Here is a 21,295-nt window from a genome sequence, read left to right on the forward strand (position 1 = left end):
ATATATATACACACACTCCATTTTAAATGAGTTCTTGAAAACACCTAAAACAACCGTGACAAAACAAATGTGTACCTTTACAGACATTTGACACAAGGTTTTGTATCACAGTCTGTTCGATGCAAACATGTATTAACCTGATAAGCCTTAAGGTTTTTAGAAGCAATTTCCGCCTGAAATTACATACCTGAAATAAATTAAGTATAGCTCCACAGTTATGTCTACATGCAAACCTTTGGTACCTGTGTAAAGATAAGACATAAAAGAATATTTTTCAAGTGGAAGCACTATTGTAACTGTTACTATGTCTTATTTATTTGTGATTAAACAAAAAGAAAATCAAACACACCACACACAGCTCAACCCGCCAGCAGGTTGATTGGGCTTACCAAATTTTGTATTTTTGTGCATTCACTTTTCTCATTGTTCATGGTTTGGCCCTTGATAATAATTTGCATGCTATAACATTTCATGAAAAATATATTCATGACACAAAAGAAGAACATCAAGAAAAGTCTATTTATTACATGTCATATTAACAAAAGATAAGCTGAGGGAGATACCATTTGTACAATGAATGTGAAGGTAACTGAACATTTCTAGAAGTCCTGTAAAAACCATTTTCCAATGTTTGAGCTCAGCAAACGGGACACTCCTAGAGCATGATAAGGTGTACCCAGCCCAGCAAGTACATTTACCAGTCAGCTAGAGATTGTTGATCTATATCAGATAATAATATATTGATGATATATGTATATTTGTGTATTTATGTAACCAGATCAAACAAAATGTACTGTAAACATTAACATTTTGTAATTGCAATTGTGTAAGTTTTCCAAGTATACAAACATATGTCATTTGCAATAATAAAAATGTCTTTTGCAATAATAAAAATACTTGCCTTACAAACCTGTACACCCTGTCATAAAATTTGAAAACTCTATTGAACTGTAATTAGTTTATAGCCACCTACATTTCAGCTGCAACAACTGCATACTCCTCAATAGGACTTTACTGGAGTAAATACAAAGTTTGGCAACAACAAAAAAATCTGAACGTTTTTACATAGAAGATACAAAGCAGAACATAGGATTCAGAAATGTTCAGTACATATAAAATAGTAACAAGGTAACCGATTATTATTAAACACTAATTTGCACATCATGGAATGTTAACAGCAAATCTCAGTCATAAATACAATCAAAAATCGGTTGGGCCAAATTGTACTTTGCATTTATGACCACTATTTCATATCCTCTACTTCTGTTTTTTATGTGTAAACAAATAATTTCTCATTGATGTGCTTAAACCATTGGATCTTGGTACATTACAGAATATTTTTATTATACATGGTTCTGATTCCTGTGTTCTAGAGTCTGACAACTTTAAAAGAACTATCATTGTAAAGTGCAAGTCTATTACTACAAATGCTGCACCCGGCAGTCCATAGCTGTTTATTTCATATATAACGCCTCTGGAAGATGTTTTTTTGGGAAGCACAAGATTCCTTTTCATTGATATGCCGACACCATTCAGGCACATTGATTCCACTACCGAACTGTCCAGACTGCAACAGATTTTCTTTTAACCGGGACCAAAATAACATGAATTTATACCATTGAGTTCCTCCATGTTTTTATATAGATTTGTAAACTTTATTGCCTGCTTTTAAATTTTTTTATATAGTCTCATCCATCTTTTCTATTGTATCTCCTCATAATTCACACACCTTTAAGAGCACTCCATTCCTTAATTCCTTGTTGATATTTTTTACTTATTAGTTTTATTCTGTGTTTATTTTATTCTTCATGTGGCTTTATTGTGAAACACATTGGTGAACTTTGTTGTTTCTAAATGTGTTAAAAAATGAAGCTAAAATTAACAAAAACTGGATTTTACCATACATTCAACTTTTTCCTTTCTCTGCCATGTTTCTTATGTCTTGTTTTTGTACAGCTGATAAAAATGCACACACTTATGAGTAAGACTGTGAAAAAACCCCATCGCAGCAGCTCATACCAGAGTGGTGCTCCAGTCCACGCTCTGCAAAACAAAGACAGGACAATTTTTCAAATGAGTAAACTTTTAATAATTTTGGCCTGTTAAAGGGGACATATCATGCAAAATCTACTTTTTTAGCCCCTAAATACATTTTGTTGTGTACTTGGAGTCTGCAGGTGTGCAGAAAATTTTAATTTAGTCTCTACAGGTGTTGCAGAGACATCTTTATATTCTGTTTGGGTCATATTTTTCAATCCCTTCAGTTTTCTCTATCCTCTATTGCATTGTTTGAACTGTTGAACAGCTAAATAAGGTCATGGACGTCCGGCTGACCAATTTGCATATCTACCATTTTTATTTCTCACTGCGATTATGTAGTCCAAGCTCAAGTAGGCCGATGCGGCAAATTGATAAGAATAAATGTTCAGTTGTTGGATGTATTAATCCACATCGCCCCCAGCATCAGAACCTCTTTGAAGTGCCTGGTTAAACTTTATTTTTCATGAAAATGTTCCCACAATAGTGGGGAAATTCCTATTTCCCCACTTCAAGAACGAGTGCTTCAGCAACCTATGCCAATATCGAGAAGGGTTTGCAGAAAGACTTCATCTGATTAAGGGGTCAGTTCCTTCTGTCTATGGAAACGACTGACACAGCAAAGCAGTAAGCTGTAAATAACGCTAAAATGACAACAAACTTTATTTTAGACATGAATTTATTGTGTGTTGATATGACGTCCTGGCCATTGTTTTGATAGCTGCAACATTAGTTTCTGTTCCGCTTCTGATAGTGCTGTGTGCTGCTTTAAGCGCCAGGAGGACAGAACCATACAGCGTGTTTTGAATAGTATTAATATGTTTTGCATTGTTTTTGCTGTTTTTGTCTTGTTTCTGGTCTGCTAGAAAAAAAAAATAAATATATATATATATATTATATACAGTACAGACCAAAAGTTTGGACACCTTCTCATTCAAAGAGTTTTCTTTATTTTGTTGTGGAAAATTCTTTTTAATGCTCTGAACTTCCCTTACCTCTCTCCCCTCTGACCTCTGTGTTTTGTTACCTAGAGGGATTGGTCTGTAAATCCATTATCAGGAGGTTAAATGGTTAAAACACATCCTTTAGGGTGATGTCTCAGGAAGAACAGATGGTCTGCTCGTAGATAACTTTGTTACCTCTAACCCGAGGAGGGTCTAGGGCCCTAAAGCACAAACTCTTTTAAGTTGAGGTAACACCCACATACTCTTTAAAATGTTGATCGGGGCTCTGCTTCACTGACCAAGCTCAGTGACAGGGACTTCAAACGTTGAATGCCTTTGAATAAAACTTATAAAGACAAAGTCCAGACTTTCTTTTGTTGTGAGTTAATTTCTCTCCCACTTTGATAAGAAAATTACACTACAATTTTCATGACTATGAATATTGTAGCTTCACACTTAAGGCATCAAAACTATGAATCACATGTGGAATTATATACTGAACAAAAAAGTGTGAAACAACTGAAAATATATCTTATATTCTAGGTTCTTCAAAGTAGCAACATTTTGCTTTGATTACTGCTCCGCACACTCTTGGCCTTCTGTTGATGAGCTTCAAGAGGTAGTCACCTGAAATGGTTTTCCAACAGTCTTGAAGGAGTTTCCAGAGATGCTTAGCACTTGTTGGCCCTTTTGCCTTCACTCTGCGGTCCAGCTCACCACAAACCATCTTGATTGGGTTCAGGTCCGGTGACTGTGGAGGCCAAGTCATCTGGCGCAGCAACCCATCACTCTCCTTCTTGGTCAAATAGCCCTTACACAGCCTGGAGGTGTGTTTGGGGTCATTGTTCTGTTGAAAAATAAATGATGGTCCAACTAAATGCAAACCGGATGGAATAGCATGCCGCTGCAAGATGTTGTGGTAGCCATGCTGGTTCAGTATGCCTTCAATGTTTAATAAATCCCCAACAGTGTCACCAGCAAAGCACCCCCACAACATCACACCTCCTCCTCCATGCTTCACGGTGGGAACCAGGGATGTAGAGTCTATCCGTTCACCTATTCTGCGCCGCACAAGGATACGGTGGTTGGAACCAAAGATCTCAAACTTGTACTCATCAGACCAAAGCACAGATTTCCACTGGTCTAATGTCCATTCCTTGTGTTCTTTAGCCCAAACAAGTCTCTTCTGCTTGTTGCCTGTCCTCAGCAGTGGTTTCCTAGCAGCTATTTTAGCATGAAGGCCTGATTCACACAGTCTCCTCTTAACAGTTGTTCTAGAGATGTGTCTGCTGCTAGAACTCTGTGTGGCATTGACCTGTTCTCTAATCTGAGCTGCTGTTAACCTGCGATTTCTGAGGCTGGTGACTCGGATGAACTTATCGTCCGCAGCAGAGGTGACTCTTGGTCTTCCTTTCCTGGGGCGGTCCTCATGTGAGCCAGTTTCTTTGTGGCGCTTGATGATTTTTGCGACTGCACTTGGGGACACTTTCAAAGTTTTCCCAATTGTTCGGACTGACTGACCTTCATTTCTTAAAGTAATGATGGCCACTCATTTTTCTTTATTTAGCTGCTTTTTTCTTGCCATAATACAAATTCTAACAGTCTATTTAGTACGACTATCAGCTGTGTACTGTATCCACCTCCTGCACAACACAACTGATGCTCCCAACCCCATTTATAGGGCTTGAAATCCCACTTATTAAACCTGACAGGGCACACTTGTGAAGTGAAAACCATTTCAGGTGACTACCTCTTGAAGCTCATCAACAGATTGCCAACAGTGTGCGGAGCAGTAATCAAAGCAAAAGGTGGCTACTTTGAAGAACCTAGAATATAAGACATATTTTCAGTTGTGTCACACGTTTTTGTTCAGTATATAATTCCACGTGTTAATTCATAGTTTTGATGCCTTCAGTGTGAAGCTACAATATTCATAGTCATGAAAATAAAGAAAACTCTTTGAATGAGAAGGTGTGTCCAAACCTTTGGTCTGTACTGTATATGTATATGTGTGTGCGTGCGTGTGTGTGTGTGTGTGTGTGTGTGTGTGTGTGTGTGTGTGTGTGTGTGTGTGTGTGTGTGTGTGTATAGTACTGTACAAACGTTTTAGGCAGGTGTGTAAAAATTCTGTAAACAAATAATGCTTTAAAAAATTGAAGTATTAATCATTTATTTTCATCAATCAGCAAAATGCAGTGAATGAACAAAAGAAAAATCTAAATCAAATCAATATTTGGTGTGACCACCCTTTGCCTATAAAACAGCATAAATTCTTCTAGGTACACACGCACACAGTTTTCCAAGGAACACGGCTGGTGGGTTGATCAAAACATCTTGGAGAACAAACCACAGATCTTCTGTGGATGTAGGCTTTCTCACATCCTTCTGTCTCTCCATATAATCCCAGACACACTCGATGATGTTGAGATCAGGGCTCGTTGGGGATTATACCATCAGTTCCAGTAATTCTTGTTCTTCTTTACGCTGAAGATTGTTCTTAATGACTTTGGCTGTATGTTTGGGTTCGCTCACTTAGCATTTTGTTAATAGATAAAAATAATCAATCATCATTTATATTTCTGAAAGCATTCTTTGTTTACAGAATTTTTCAAACGTGCCTAAAACATTTGCGCAGTACTGTATGTATGTATATATATGTATGTATGTGGGTATGTAGTTGCTCTCAGATGCACCTCAGAACAGGGGTAAAAGAGGAGCCTGTGGAGCTACAATAACAAGGAACTCAGACCAAAGCCCTGCACTTCCACTTTATATAGACCACAACTGAACGAATTAAGTGTGAAAGGAAGAACTTAAAAGCATGATATGTTCTCATTAAATAACTTCCATCAAAGATACAGTGAAAAGATGCATTCTAACCTGCTTAAAAACACATGCATAGCAGTTTGATTTACTTGTAAAAACTGCTCTGATGTGTCAGAGTTGATCTTTGTGGTTTCAATGCAGGTTGTTGTTGTTGATGAAGTTTCAGCCATGGTGGTCCTCATTCTGTCTGCACAGTCATAGATAGACTGCCCTAATGAATAAAAATAAACATATTTAAATAACACTCTTTTCTGCATGTGGAAAAATGTTGATATTAACATCAGGATAAAATGGGGTCAAATCTCAATGATGTTCAGAAACCCCATGTTTATAAAGTCTCTCATTCTACTTAAAACATCTTTCAAAGTATTTTTTTTTTCTTTTGCAGGAAGAGTAAAACAGAGTTTGTGTCCTGAGTAAAACATTTAGTGTAGTTTTCAGCGAGACACCAAACGGTCACCAAAGTCAAAATCCATCTCTTTAAAATGCCCAACACACTTTCTATTCAATTTATTTGTTTACAAGAATTTAATCAGCTTTTCATTACAAAGTCTGAATGATAGGTAAAACAAAATCCACAGATAAACAATAAACCATGATGCACAAGGCAGTTTAGTTATTTAACAAAAGCACAACCTGCTAAAGTATTGTATGAAACAGTGAACACACCACAGGATTTAATATCTTGTGGACTAGCCTTTTCAGCTTGAACTGCTCCTCTTTTGTAGGACCATATACAGGGGTTGGACAATGAAACTGAAACACCTGGTTTTAGACCACAATAATTTATTAGTATGGTGTAGGGCCTCCTTTTGCTGCCAATACAGCGTCAATTCGTCTTGGGAATGACGTATACAAGTCCTGCACAGTGGTCAGAGGTATTTTAAGCCATTCTTCTTGCAGGATAGTGGCCAGGTCACTACGTGATACTGGTGGAGGAAAACGTTTCCTGACTCGCTCCTCCAAAACACCCCAAAGTGGCTCAATAATATTTAGATCTGGTGTCTGTGCAGGCCATGGGAGATGTTCAACTTCACTTTCATGTTCATCAAACCAATCTTTCACCAGTCTTGCTGTGTGTATTGGTGCATTGTCATCCTGATACACGGCACCGCCTTCAGGATACAATGTTTGAACCATTGGATGCACATGGTCCTCAAGAATGGTTCGGTAGTCCTTGGCAGTGACGCGCCCATCTAGCACAAGTATTGGGCCAAGGGAATGCCATGATATGGCATGCCAAACCATCACTAATCCACCCCCATGCTTCACTCTGGGCATGCAACAGTCTGGGTGGTATGCTTCTTTGGGGCTTCTCCACACCGTAACTCTCCCGGATGTGGGGAAAACAGTAAAGGTGGACTCATCAGAGAACAATACATGTTTCACATTGTCCACAGAGCAAGATTTGTGCTCCTTGCACCATTGAAACCGACATTTGGCATTGGCATGAGTGACCAAAGGTTTGGCTATAGCAGCCCAGCCGTGTATATTGACCCTGTGGAGCTCCCGACGGACAGTTCTGGTGGAAACAGGAGAGTTGAGGTGCACATTTAATTCTGCCGTGATTTGGGCAGCCGTGGTTTGATGTTTTTTGGGAAACAATCCGGGTTAGCACCCGAACATCCCTTTCAGACAGCTTCCTCTTGCGTCCACAGTTAATCCTGTTGGATGTGGTTCGTCCTTCTTGGTGGTATGCTGACATTACCCTGAATACCGTGGCTCTTGATACATCACAAAGACTTGCTGTCTTGGTCACAGATGCGCCAGCAAGACGTGCACCAACAATTTGTCCTCTTTTGATCTCTGGTATGTCACCCATAATGTTGTGTGCATTTCAATATTTTGAGCAAAACTGTGCTCTTACCCTGCTAATTGAACCTTCACACTCTGCTCTTACCGGTGCAATGTGCAATCAATGAAGACTGACTACCAGGCTGGTCCAATTAAGCCATGAAACCTCCCACACTAAAATGACAGGTGTTTCAGTTTCATTGTCCAACCCCTGTAAGTCTCTCATATAAATGTGATGGACCTTTGGCCCACTTAACATGCATGTGCAGCAGTTCTTTGAGGTTTGTGGGCATTTGTTGATCGGTTGATCAACAGCACTCCTAAAGCAGTGTGTCCTAATTGTGGTTATCAAGGCTCAGTGCTCTGAAGGCTTCCGATGTTTCATTCATTCCCAATTAAAATGTATCGATCTGTTGGGGGCTATGATTATTGATTGATTAATCTTGATCAATAATTATAATTACAAATCATAATCTGACAAAATCAATTTCTTAACCAAAATCCTCATTTATGAATCGAGACCAGAAATGTTTCTGGAGTTGTAATTGCGGCTCAACGCCTTTGACAATTACAACCGTTAAATACTCCGTAATAATTAATAACTATTGCCAGAGATGTCACTGTTTAATCGACCGTTTCTGCCGAAACGTGTGGAACCTTAACCTTATTTTGACTGACGAATCACTTTTTGCACACAATGAACACAAAACGCTCTCTCTTTATCTATGTGAATATTTATTAATCTTCACCTACTCAACATGCAAAATTCTACATAACAAGGGTAACACATCTAACTAAGCAAAAATAAAGAAAACAGCAGTGGGTGTTGAATCAACCAGGATTTATGGCACAATTGAGAATATGACGAAAAGGTGTGGTGGTGAGTGGAGAGTGGGCGGCACGCCGCTCCGACTGTACTCAGTGATGTTCTGATCATAAAACTTTCCCCCAACTCTTGAGCAGACAAAGACTTATAAAGCTTTTGGCGGCAAGCTAGCAAGCAGTGAGGTTGAAGACAAAAGGGAAATGGAGAATGTTACCATGAAGTCGTTTTAACAGTCCAGTCTTACAACGCACCCGCGTTGACTCCCAGATAGTAAAAACACAAACAGAGCTAGGAACGCGGCGGCTCCAGATATCAACATAACACATCAAAGTTTCAATAAGCAAGGTTACATGCACATATCATTCAGACCACATGAGATCCTAACCAGCGATTCTGATCGCTCTATACCTCTGACCCTGCCCAGGCCTTCTAATAAAGAAATAAAATATTAAATAAAAGATGGGTTTTACTTGTTGAAGTTTCCTTCTGGGGCAGCGAGTGAGAGGGAAAACGAGAGGGGGGTTGAAGCGTTGTGCGCGTCCGCATTTACACTCCAAGAGAGCGGTCAGTCCCGTCCTTTGGTCTTCTTGACGAAAAGGAAGAAATAGGATCTGACCATCAGCAGTTGACTAGGGATGAAACATGATGGCGGTTCGTTTCCTCAAACGCCGTGTTTTTAGTTACGTGTTAAACTCACGTCTTCGATCGGCAAAGTGAAATTTCTGGCCTTCCTAGTCCAGAAACCTCAGTTATGAATTGTTCGTTGGCCAACGAGAGAGAGAAATAAATGAAGACTCCACGTGGGATCTCTTCTTCTCCAGAAAATGCTCCAGTTGCGTGGTAACCGTGTCAAGATTCCCAGCTGAAAGCGAGTTTTCGAAAATGTCCACCTTCCTATATAGCGTCTTGTGACATCAGACTTGGGACGCCCTGTCATATCAGTCGTGATGCTTGACGGGATATAGAGGAGCGGACTGTCCTGGATACAAAATGGCCGAAAGCATCAGGAGGCCTGGTGTCTGTGCAAGTAGTCCAATATTCAGCAACAAGTGGTCCAACAGATCTTTCCAGGCCTCTGACAAACTTCACGGTATCCTATTAAGATATGATTTCCTTTAAATCAGGGGTGATAGAGCATAGACACATCTGAAGCATGCATGACAGTCTGTGGATCCAAGATTCTCACACATGAGCACATGTCCTAAAACTTGCATAGGTTGGATCAAGGCTGGATCACATTAACACCACAGATGCTCTAGAGTTCATTTGGAACTATACCAAGACCACCTCTTAGAAACGATCTCAATATGGTTGTTTTGGTCCGAACCCTTGTGCGATTGCCTTGTTTTCGTCTATACAAATGAACAGCACAAAGGGGGCAAAAGAACCAGAGTTCGTTTTAAACTAACTAAACACCTCAGTTGTGAAAACACCCTAAAAGACAGCCATTGAGTCTCGAAGATCAACATAGATTATCCCTCGCTCTGTATGCTCTATCCTGTGAAATGTTATTAAAGTCGTGTTCTATCAGGCAAAGAGGACTTTACAACGTATTTAACAACAGGTGTGCCAGTAGGTACAAAAAGAAGAAATCAAACATACAAAACAATCACAATATTAAACTGGACTTAAAATCTCATCTAAATAGCCATTTTACTGGCCTTTTATAACTACCAGGAGGAATATGTGCAGAATTTTACAGGTTTGTGAGTGCTGACCATGCACTGAAACAATTAAATTGAAAATCTAAAATATGAATATAAATAGATTTGCACCTGTTTGCTTCTGTCTCAGCATTCACGTTAGCATTCATCACAGCTTGTGGATTGTCAGAGTCATTTAATGGCTCAGATGTATAAGGTTGCAGCTCGGACACTCCTTCTGTTTAATCTTTGCTATTTTAATCTTCATCAGAATTGTATCCACAGAAAAAAATACATTAGACTGAAAAATATGTTTTAGAATCGAGCTGAAATCTGTTAAAAGTCACTTACCCAGCATTGTGTTTGTTTTTGTTAATTAATTATTTTATTATTAATAATTTAATGTTATAAAGGAAAATTCTGATTTACTTTGCTTATTTACTTATAAATGCTTTATCAACATTTAGACTTTTTACACACCTGTGGAGGGCACTGCATGTAGGAGGAAACGTAGTAGAATAAATTATGGCTTAAGCAGATCATATAAATGGACACAGTGTGTTGCACATTTCTTCTCAGTTAGGCTTACTCGTACTCGTACTCGTCGTCTTCCGCTTTATCCGGGACCGGGTCGCGGGGGCAGCAGACTCAACAGAGACGCCCAGACGTCCCTCTCTCCAGACACCTCCTCCAGTTCCTCCAGGGGGAGCCCAAGGCGTTCCCAGGCCAGCCGAGAGACATAGTCCCTCCAGCGTGTCCTGGGCCGTCCCCTGGGCCTCCGCCCGGTGGGACGTGCCTGGAACACCTCCCAAAGAAGGCGTCCAAGAGGCATCCGGTATAGATGCCCGAGCCACCTCAACTGGCTCCTCTCGATGTGGAGGAGCAGCGGCTCTACTCCGAGCCCCTCCCGAGCTCCTCACCCTATCTCTAAGGGAGTACCCGGCCACCCTACGAAGGAAGCTCATTTCAACCGCTTGTATCCGGGATCTCGTTCTTTCGGTCATGACCCAAAGTTCATGGCCATAAGTGAGGGTAGGAACGTAGACCGACCAGTAAATTGAGAGCTTTGCTTTTCACAACGGACCGGCACAGCGCCCCCATTACTGTGGCAGCTGCACCGATCCGTCTGTCGATCTCCCGCTCCATTCTTCCCTCACTCGTGAACAAGACCCCGAGATACTTAAACTCCTCCACTTGAGTCAGGAACTCCCCTCCAACCTGAAGAGGACAAGCCATCCTTTTCCGGTCGAGTACCATGGCCTCGGACTTGGAGGAGCTGATCCTCATCCCAGCCGCTTCACACTCGGCTGCGAACCGCCACAGCGCATGCTGTAGGTCTTGGCTAGAGGGGGCCAGCAGGACCACGTCATCTGCAAAAAGAAGAGACGAAATCCACTGGTCCCCAAACCCGACCCCCTCCGGCCCTTGGCTGCATCTAGAAATCCTGTCCATAAAAGTTATGAACAGGACCGGTGACAAAGGGCAGCCCTGCCGGAGTCCAACATGCACTGGGAACAGGTCCGACTTAGTGCCGGCAATGCGGACCAAACTCCTGCTCCGCTCGTACAAGGACCGGATGGCCCCTAGTAAAGAGCCCCCGATTCCATACTCCTGGAGCACCTCCCACGAGGGACACAGTCGAATGCCTTCTCCAGGTCCACAAAACACATGTGGACTGGTTGGGCAAACTCCCATGAACCCTCGAGCACCCTGTAGAGGGTATAGAGCTGGTCCAGTGTTCCACGGCCGGGACGAAAACCACACTGCTCCTCCTGAAGCCGAGGTTCGACTATCGGTCGGACTCTCCTCTCCAATACCCAGGCATAGGCCTTACCAGGGAGGCTGAAGAGTGTGATTCCCCCTGTAGTTGGAACACACCCTCCGGTCCACCACCCCAGTCTGCCAGTCCAGAGGCACTGTCCCCGACCGCCACGCAATGTTGAAGAGACGTCTCTTTCCCTCACGGTTCCCCCTGCAGGTGGTGGGCCCACTGGGGGATGGCCTCGCGTCTCTCATTCGGGCTTGACCCGGAAGGGTCCCGCGAGGAGCAACTTGGCCACCAGGCGCTCTCCGACGAGTCCCGACCCCAGGCCTGGCTCCAGGGTGGAACCCCGGCTCCGCCGTACCGGGCGACGTCATGTGCCTCGATATTGTTTTCTTCATGAGGGATTCTTGAACCACTCTTTGTCTGACCCATCACCTAGAGCCTGTTTGCCATGGGAGACCCTACCAGGGGCATTTAGGCCCCAGACAACATAGCCTCTAGGATCATTTGAGCACTCAAACCCCTCCACCACGTTAAGGTGGTGGTTCAAGGAGGGGTCAGTTAGGCTTAGTTTAAAACAATTAAAACATTCTATATTGTATGTGTGGGTTGCTCCTCGAGGGACCCGGCTGAGCCAAGCTTGAATGAGAGAGGCGAGGCCATCCCCCAGTGGGCCCACCACCTGCAGGGGGAACCATGAAGGACCAGTGCAAAGAGGATTAGGCGGCTGACAAAGGTGGATGCTTAGGCTGCCTCTAGGGACGTGGAATGTCACCTCGCTGGGGGGGAAAGAGCATGAGCTTGTGTGGGAGTTCGAGAGATATCGACTAGAAATAGTTGGGTTCACCTCCACGCACAGCGTGGGCACTGGAACCCATCTCTTCGAGAGGGGCTGGACTCTCTTCTGCTCTGGTCTCTAGATGTTGTGGGGCTGTCATGGTTGACACGTCTCTTCAACATTGCGTGGCGGTCGGGGACAGTGCCTCTGGACTGGCAGACTGGGGTGGTGGTCCCCCCTCATAAGACGGGTGACTGGAGGGTGTGTTCCAACCATAGGGGGATCACACTCCTCACCCTCCCTGGTAAGGCCTACGCCAGGGTATTGGAGAGGAGAGTCCGGCCGATAGTCGAACCTCGGCTTCAGGAGGAGCAGTGTGGTTTTTGTCCGGGCCGTGGTACACTGAACCAGCTCTATACCCTCTACAGGGTACTCGAGGGTTCATGGGAGTTTGCCCAACCAGTCCACATGTGTTTTGTGGACCTGGAGAAGGCCTTCGACTGTGTCCCTCGTGATGCCCTGTTGGGGGTTGCTCCAGGAGTATGGAATCGGGGTCCCTTTATTAGGGGCCATCTGGGCTCTGTACAAGTGGAGCAGGAGTTTGGTCCGCATTGCCGGCACTAAGTCGGACCTGTTCCCAGTGCATGTTGGACTCCGGCAGGGCTGCCCTTTGACACTGGTCCTGTTCATAACTTTTATGGACAGGATAACTAGGTGCAGACAAGGGCTGGAGGGGGACCAGTGGATTTCATCTCTTCTTTTTGCAGATGACGTGGTCCTGCTGGCACCCTCTAGCCAAGACCTACAGCATGCGCTGTGGCGGTTCGAAGCTGAGTGTGAAGCGGCTAGGATGAAGATCAGCTCCTCCAAGACCAAGGCCATGGTTCTCGACCGGAAAAAGGTGGCTTGTCCTCTTAAGGTTGGAGGGGAGTTCCTGCCTCAAGTGGAGGAGGTCGAGTATCTCGGGGTCTTGTTCATAAGTGAGGGAAGAATGGAGCGGGAGATCTACAGATGGATTGGTGCGGCTGCCACAGTAATGGGGGCGCTGTGCTGGTCCGCTGTGGTGAAGAGAGAGCTGAGCCGAAAAGCGAAGCTCTCGATTTACTGGTCAGTCTATGTTCCAACCCTCACCTATGGGTATGAACTCTGGATCATGACCGAAAGAATGAGATCCCGGATACAAGCGGCTGAAATGAGCTTCCTCCGTAGGGTGGCCGGGCACTCCCTTAGAGATAGGGTAAGGAGCTCAGCCATCCGAGAGGAGCTCGGAGTAGAACCTCCACATAGAGAGTTGATTTAACCCCTGATTTAAACAATGACTATCTGTAGACTTCAATCTATTTTATTTTGTGATTTTTTTTTTTTTTTTGCATTAAAGTACTTACAGTCACAGTGACCGTAATATCTATGTTCGACCTAAAGATGACCAAAACCTCTTCTTGAATCCAAGACAGTATGTTTGCACAAGCAAGCGAGCACAGGATATCATGAAGTAAAAACTGTGACGCAGTCAAAAAGGAAGTCAGAGAAATATGCTGGTACAGAAGTCCAAGGGCCACGGCCATAAAACAAGTATAAAAGTAGCAACCAAACGCTGTCACCAGAACACTCACACATCAAGTATTCAAGTTAAGTGTGAATCATTCCATTACAACTCATGGCTGTGACTAAACCAGGAGTGTGGATTATTTGTTTGACCACAAACACCATTCTTATCAGCATATCTTAACTTCACTCAAAGCCACTAAACAATGAACTTTCGAAGAGGACACCACAATATTCAAGCTTGTCTTTCCTGTGGTACCACAAAAAAAAAAAAATAATAATACAGATGTAAAAGAAAAGGAACGGAGATTTAAACTGCTATGGATATGAAATCACATTAAAATTTTCTGAAATGCTTAGTGTTATGCCATGATTTCCTTTTATTGTGTTGATTACCATCAAATCTTATATTTATGTAAGATACATACATATTTAACCAGCAGTGCTGTGGGTTATTATTCTTTTTGCATAATTTATTTATTGTATTTTACAAAGGATATTTAAAGTTTCATGAAGTTTACCAAATTTGGTTACATCACATTTGTTCTTACCCTGAATATTAACAACATAGATGCAGCTGCTGTTGGCCGGCATGAGGACCTGAACAGAGAGGGTATCACTCTGCTCGCTGCTGATGCTGTTACTGGCAGAGCAGTAATACTCGCTGTCCTCCATTACCGTACCGCAGTGTAAACTTAAATCGGAAGAGCTGAGGAGCAGCAAACGTTTGTGGTGAATGTGCTGATACCAGGCATAAAACACATCGGTGCCCAGTGTACAACCACAGCGGATGGTTACTGGCTTCCCCCAGCATGTTGGACCGTCCACCAGAGGGGTCAGGGGCCAAAGTCTGGGCTTACCCACTGGAACTGACACAAAGAAGAGAGTAGTCTGTCTTAATCAGTTTAGCTAATTGTACAAATATTTGTAATAATGTTTTTCTTTGGAAATTGGTTTCTTTTTCTTACCTTCAGTAACAACCACATTGACTGACATCATTATGTCAGCATATAGTTTGTCGATCCCAATCCAATAAACATCAGTGTCCTCAATTTGTAGATTTGTTACCTTCACAATGAGCCCACCTCTTCTAGTGTCCAAAATGCTCAACCTGCGTGTGTAATGGGTGTTTGCAACGCCATCTGTGTCCCGCAAAATCTCACAGGTACTACTGGAGGCTCCTCTGCACCAGTACTTCTTGCTGAACAGGAAACGTCTGCGGTCGTACTTGCAGACAATAATAAATTCACCTCCAATATGTGCTCTGATCTCTTTTTTGTCACACTGGAGCTGAAGGCTTGCTGTAACACAAATTAGATTAAATCAGGATGAAAATAATTAGAAATTAGACATTTTGGTTCAAGGTTATATCACTCTGTTAAAATGCAAGACAACTTGTAAAGAAAGGAAACAAAGTACCAGCCACACTGAAAATGGTGCGTAAAAGTCTTAAAATAAATTCAGCTTTTGCTACTGTTGCAAAATCTCACACTAAGACGTTTAGACAAATCCAACCTTTAATTTAAATACATTTGTTCATTTATTTACATGAAAAGGGGAGATTTCTTTTAGCCACCGACCACAAGGCTGAACAAGGACCGATAAATATCTTGCCTCTACTCACAATGAAAAAACATCATAAGGAAGGTAAAAGGAATCACCAAAGCTCTCTGTTAGGGATTTGTAGCAACGAGCGGCATATTGGGGTGACCACGTTTTCACACCATCCATTAGATATTATCAAACTGTTTTTTCTACAGAAAACAATACACGTTTTTTGTTTAAACATTACAAAAGTAATGTGTGGAGTTTACTAAGAGCCACTGTGACTTTAACTGGAACCGTGTGCTTTGGTCAGATCAGACTAAAATTTATTTTTTGTCAACAAGCACTTCACATGTGTTTGTTGTAAAACAAAGGGTAATTACACTTTGCAAAATGTTAAAGATGACTTAGTGCTGTCCTACTGGCTACAGGGGATTGTCCAAAGTATTAACAGCAAAGTTTCCAACACAATGTTTTTTTTTGTTAAAATAATCCTACTGAATATAATGAAAGAATTTTTTTTTTTTTTTTTCAAAAACCTTCAGGGTAAGATTATAGTATGGCAGGAGAATATTCATTTATTTTAAGGTTTTGTTACAAAGGGCACACAAAAATGTGATTACATATTCCTCACAAAGAGATTATTTCCCTAAAAGATGTTTACCTTTAATTCAACTTTCATTTATCCTTAATTACTGAGGATTGTTTAATGTCATAATAAATATACAATGAGATTAACACAAAATTTTCTTTCCATTTATTACCAATTAATTGTTTTTCTAACTGTAGTTTATGTACTCTCTCACCTTTCCAGATATTTACAAGTAAATCAGTAAGTCAAAGTAAAATCACAGCTTTTAAATGTGTTTTTATCTTTAAAACATAACTATTAGTAAAAAAGTACAAACTTGAAGTAAAGAATAAATTATATTAATTAGTAGGTTACTCACTATGTAAAAGCAAAAGTAGACACAGTGTCTTCATGTTGATGTTAAAAGCAGCCTTCTGAGGTATGATTTCACGGAAACGTAAGAGGTGGACTGCATTGCTCTGAGCTTCCTGTATGTGCAATGTGGTTAACATAGGCACATTTAAACCTTGCTATCCCCTGAGGGCTTTTTCCAATATTCGCAGATGGTATCTCATCCTAACACATCTAAACAAACATTTGAGTTTGAGCAATTAGTTCTGAACCTTGTTCACCGCTTCACATTTACTCATTTAATGCTTTAACTGCATAAATGCTGTGTTTTTCTCTCATACACTTGAAATACTGGTAGGGGACATCAGAGGCATGTGGTGTGAGTGCTTACCTCCTCTTCTGCCTTACCTACCTCTACTTTCCTTTAAATTATACTTAGATTGTTTTTACATTGTAGGACATTCCCAAAGGAACTCTGGCACCCTATTCTGTCATAAGCAATTATTTATTTACTTATTTACTTAAGTCCAGCTTTCTCCGCATTTTATCTCAAATTGTCTTTTCACTCAACCTTCCCTCATTACATGTAGATACAGCATTCTGTGAATAGCCAGCTTCTTCAGCAATGACTTTAGCTTCCTTGTTTAGGTTGTCACTAACTGTCTGCAGGACAATGGTAAAGTATGGACTATCTGCATCTATGTGTAGGCCATAACTTGGACATACCATAAAATTTTGTCTACTTTAGTCTAATTTAATATTTTAATTTCAGAAACAGAATTTAGGGTTTTCTTTAGTTCCAAGCCAAATTAATTGGAACCAACAGAATCAAATGCTTGAAATGTCAAGATCCAGAGGCGTTTGGGTTTTGGTTTTGTTTTGTGTTTTCATAATTTCCTTGTTTTTATGTTCTTTATTATCTGCCTTATTTAATTAATTCCCCTATTTTCATTATTGTTAGGTTTTGCCTTATTAGTTATTTTCTATATGTTTAGTTTCTTAGTTTATTCTTGTGTTGATGTTCTTTGTGTTATTTCCTGTTAGATTTATGTTAGAGATTTCGTCACTTTCCTCAGTATATACGGTCATCGGTTCTCATTGTTCATTGCTGGATTTTTCCATTGACTTCATGTTTACTAGCTGCTCTAGTAAGTTTTTTCTTTGTTTTTTAAAATTATTTACTCACTATGCTTCTCCCAAATTCTTGCTATTCTGATCGAATTACACACAGTCTCAATATTAATATAGTGAGATTTAGTCTGGTTTGAATTAAATTGTAATTCACTCTGACATACAATGACAACTGGTAAAACATTTTACACCTAAGGAACCCTAGACTATTGCCTCAGGTACACTACCTTACAATCCTGGTATATGGTGACAATGCAGAGAAAACACTCCCATTTAAAAGGAGTTGATCCAGAGCTTTCATCGTAGAGCGGCCCTACAGGAGCCTTTTCTTGTGCCCACAAGAACCTCTTGTGAATTTGCCTACAGTAAACATTCTAAAAGCAAGAGTCTCTGGTCATAAGAAAGCAAATTTGAACAGTTTCACTTGAATTCCCAAAGCAATGGATGCATGAAATCAGCCAACATGCTTCACTCCAGCAAAATCTTCTCAAAGTATCTAGGAGAATCATGGAGGGAGATATGTAACAGAAACTGTGATGGACATATGAAAGGCAAAATAAACTAATGTGGAAAAGCTGAAAGACTTACATGGTTTGAAAGATATAGATTATTTAATAACAGAATGAAAAAGTTTGTATCTTTCCACATTTTGTTCAACCTTCAGAACAAAATGAGTGTTTTATTTACAAAATCAAATCTTTAGTAACTCTAAAGTACACACTTTTTCAGTTCTATAGTTTTAGATATTGGAACAATTAAAGTCATTTGGTGCATACAATGACCATATTATGACCTTAGAAAAAAGTTGCTGCCCTACAATCTGTAAAGAGTTGTAAGATTATATTAGAATATGTGAATCATTATTCTACACTCAGAGAGAAAGAGAGATTATTCACAAAATGTTTAAGCCTAGGGCTGCACAGTGGTGCAGTTGGTAGCACTGTTGCCTTACATCAAGAAGATCCTGGGTTCAACTCCCATCTGAGGGTCTTTCTGCATGGAGTTTGCATGTTCTCCCTGCTCATGTGTGGGTTCTCAACAAGTACTCCAGCTTCCTCCTACTGTCCAAAAACATGATGGTTAATTGGTCTCTCTAAATTGCCCTTAGGTGTGTGCATGGTTGTTTGTGTGTTGCCCTGAAATGGACTGGCAACATGTCCAGGGTGTACCCTGCCTTCTGCCCATAGACTGCTGGAGATAGGCACCAGCTTCCCATGACCTGCTATAGAAGAAGCAGTATAGAAAATGACTGACTGGTTTAAGCCTATTGCCAGTCAGCCTTTTCTTGATCTAACCAAAACTCAGCATTATATGACACAGCAGGGTGCAAAGCTGAGATAAAATACAACAAAACTAGAGAGCCATGTCTCTCACTACAGGTTCAGTTTGCTTATTGAATTCTTCCCAACAGAAAGATGTGTGGTTGACGTCACATTTGTTGAAAACTAAATACAGCCACTTAACAAAAGCACATCATACCAACTATAAAGGGGAAGCAGAGTGATAACTTGGGCTTGTTTTGCCACCACAGTGAGTCATCCGTAAAGTCCTCTATATATAGCAAAGGATTCTAGTTTCAAATGTAAGATCATCAGTTTGAAGGCTGAAGCTTGGCTGGAATTATGCCATGCAACAAGACATCTACTGCAGAGTAAAAATGAAACCAAAAACTTATGATGGAGCAAGAGCCACGTTAAACCCGAGCAAATCATGAATAAAGATTAAATGCTGGTGGGACCTCAGATGACCTGTGTAAACAGATGTATGCAAACCTCAATGAACAGTAGTAAAACCATAAAAGAGGGTGAAGAAAAAATAAAACCATAAAAATGAGCACAGCAAAAACCAGCACAAGGTTTTACACCCTTTGAAGTTTTTTGCCATTTTGTCACGTTATAAACACAACATATTGTATTCAGTTTTTGTGTGATAGAAAACCAGAAAGGAGTATAATTATGAAGTCGAAGGAAAATGATACATTGACTTCAAATGTTTTTACAAATAAATCTGAAATTTGTGGCATGCAGTTGTACTGAGCCCCTACCCAGCTCCCAGAACCTTCTTTCCCATGTTTACTGTGTCCCCTACAAAGCTTGTAGCAACTGCAAAAAGGATTTCTTTTGGTTTTCTTTCAATAATGGCTTTCTTTTATTCATTTCTTATTGAAGGGCAGATTCGTGAAGTGCACAACTAATAGCTGTCATGTCAACAGATTCTCTCACTTGAGCTGTGGATCTCTGCAGCTCCTCTAGAGTTACAATGGGCCTTAATGCTAAATCTAACCCATGAAAAGTGCTTGGTGAGATGTTTAAAGCTTGAGATATTGTTTATAACCTAACTTGTGCTAGAAACATCTCCACAGCCTATCCCTGACCTGTCTGCTGTGTTACTTGGACTCCATGGTGCTGTTTTTTCACTAATGTTCACTAACAAACCTCTGAGGCCTTCATAGAACAGCTGAAATTATATTAAGATTAAAGTACACCCAAGTCTAATGATTAATTATGTGACTTCAGGAGGCAATTGGTTATAGTGAATTGTATTCAAAACTCTCAGAAAAAAAGGCGCTGAATAAAAAGCATTCCAGACTATTCAGATGTTTATCTCTAAAAAAACATCCAAAAACATGTTTCTTTCACTTCACAAATATGCACTACTTTGTGTTGGTCCTTCACATAAAATTCATTGAAGTTTGTGGTTGTAACCTGAGTAAAGGTGAAAAATTTCAAGGTGTGTAAATTCCTCTCAAGACACAGTTTTTCAAGTTTTTGCTGAAGAACCTGTGTACACTGGTTAATGAATTATAGGGTGTGCTTAGTTTTTGTTTTTAAACGATGACACAGTGACACACTTTCAGCATAATTGTCCTTGTAGGGTGGTACTAATGTAATTCTGACATGATAAAGACCAGTTTTTTTTTTAAAATAATGAACACAAGAATAGTGACTTTTACTTTGACAAAAAAGCACTACGGTGATTGTTTATTGTACTACAGTATAATGTTACATTTCAGTCGATTTCTGAAGTTGATGACAGAGCCACTAGATGTCACTATACTACTTACCTAATGTATGACACCTGTTGATCACAGCAAGGAATTGTTAGATGTTCCCTATGACATTAAGCTTAATTTCCTTTGGAAAGCTGCCTTTTACATTAGATGTAATTCATCTCCACAAGTGGGTAGTAAATGTGTTTCAGTGTTAACTTTCTTCACCTTCTTAGGCTTGTCAAAGGATGTCTAACACAACAACCTTTATCCTACACGACAGAAAGTTCCTCTGGCTGCTCATAAAGACCTTTTTTTTAAAATAAAATGACACTTAGCAAACCTATTCCAAAAAGTAAATGTTAAACGAAGACATTTTAGAAAGCCTGTTAGACCTTCAGGATTCTAAAACAACCTCCCTTTGACCACTTTGTGGTTTCCCTCTTCGACTCTGGGCTGTGTCCTGAATGTCGCCCAACAGGCTGTACAGCTCTCAGTGCACTTTGATTTTTAGAGGTTGAGCTGTTTAGACCTGTTTAAGAGCACACAT

General features: G+C 40.8%; 1 protein-coding gene across 1 annotated transcript; it reads right to left on the reverse strand.

The window, feature by feature from the left end:
- Positions 1-524: 524 nt before the first annotated feature.
- On the reverse strand, positions 525-16,807 carry LOC124874572. Its single transcript, XM_047375989.1, has 5 exons — positions 16,654-16,807; positions 15,127-15,459; positions 14,710-15,027; positions 5,862-6,018; positions 525-2,043 (listed from the first exon to the last, which is right to left on the reverse strand). The coding sequence occupies exons 1-5, from the start codon at positions 16,784-16,786 to the stop codon at positions 1,896-1,898; spliced, it is 1,089 nt and encodes a 362-aa protein (XP_047231945.1). The 5' UTR covers positions 16,787-16,807; the 3' UTR covers positions 525-1,895.
- Between the last annotated feature and the right edge of the window lie 4,488 nt (positions 16,808-21,295).

The sequence above is a fragment of the Girardinichthys multiradiatus genome, chromosome 1 (genome assembly GCF_021462225.1).
Source record: "Girardinichthys multiradiatus isolate DD_20200921_A chromosome 1, DD_fGirMul_XY1, whole genome shotgun sequence".
Lineage (NCBI taxonomy): Eukaryota > Metazoa > Chordata > Actinopteri > Cyprinodontiformes > Goodeidae > Girardinichthys > Girardinichthys multiradiatus.

What these genes read in the sequence shown, in the direction of transcription:
- LOC124874572 (XM_047375989.1), bottom strand. Translation starts at nt 16,786, where the DNA reads ATGTTAACCACATTGCACATACAGGAAGCTCAGAGCAATGCAGTCCAC. An exon ending in CAATGTGGTTGTTACTGAAG is followed by an intron (nt 15,028 to 15,126) that starts GTAAGAAAAAGA and finishes TCTTTGTGTCAG; the next exon opens with TTCCAGTGGGTAAGCCCAGA. An exon ending in CTATGTTGTTAATATTCAGG is followed by an intron (nt 6,019 to 14,709) that starts GTAAGAACAAAT and finishes TTTATTCATTAG; the next exon opens with GGCAGTCTATCTATGACTGT.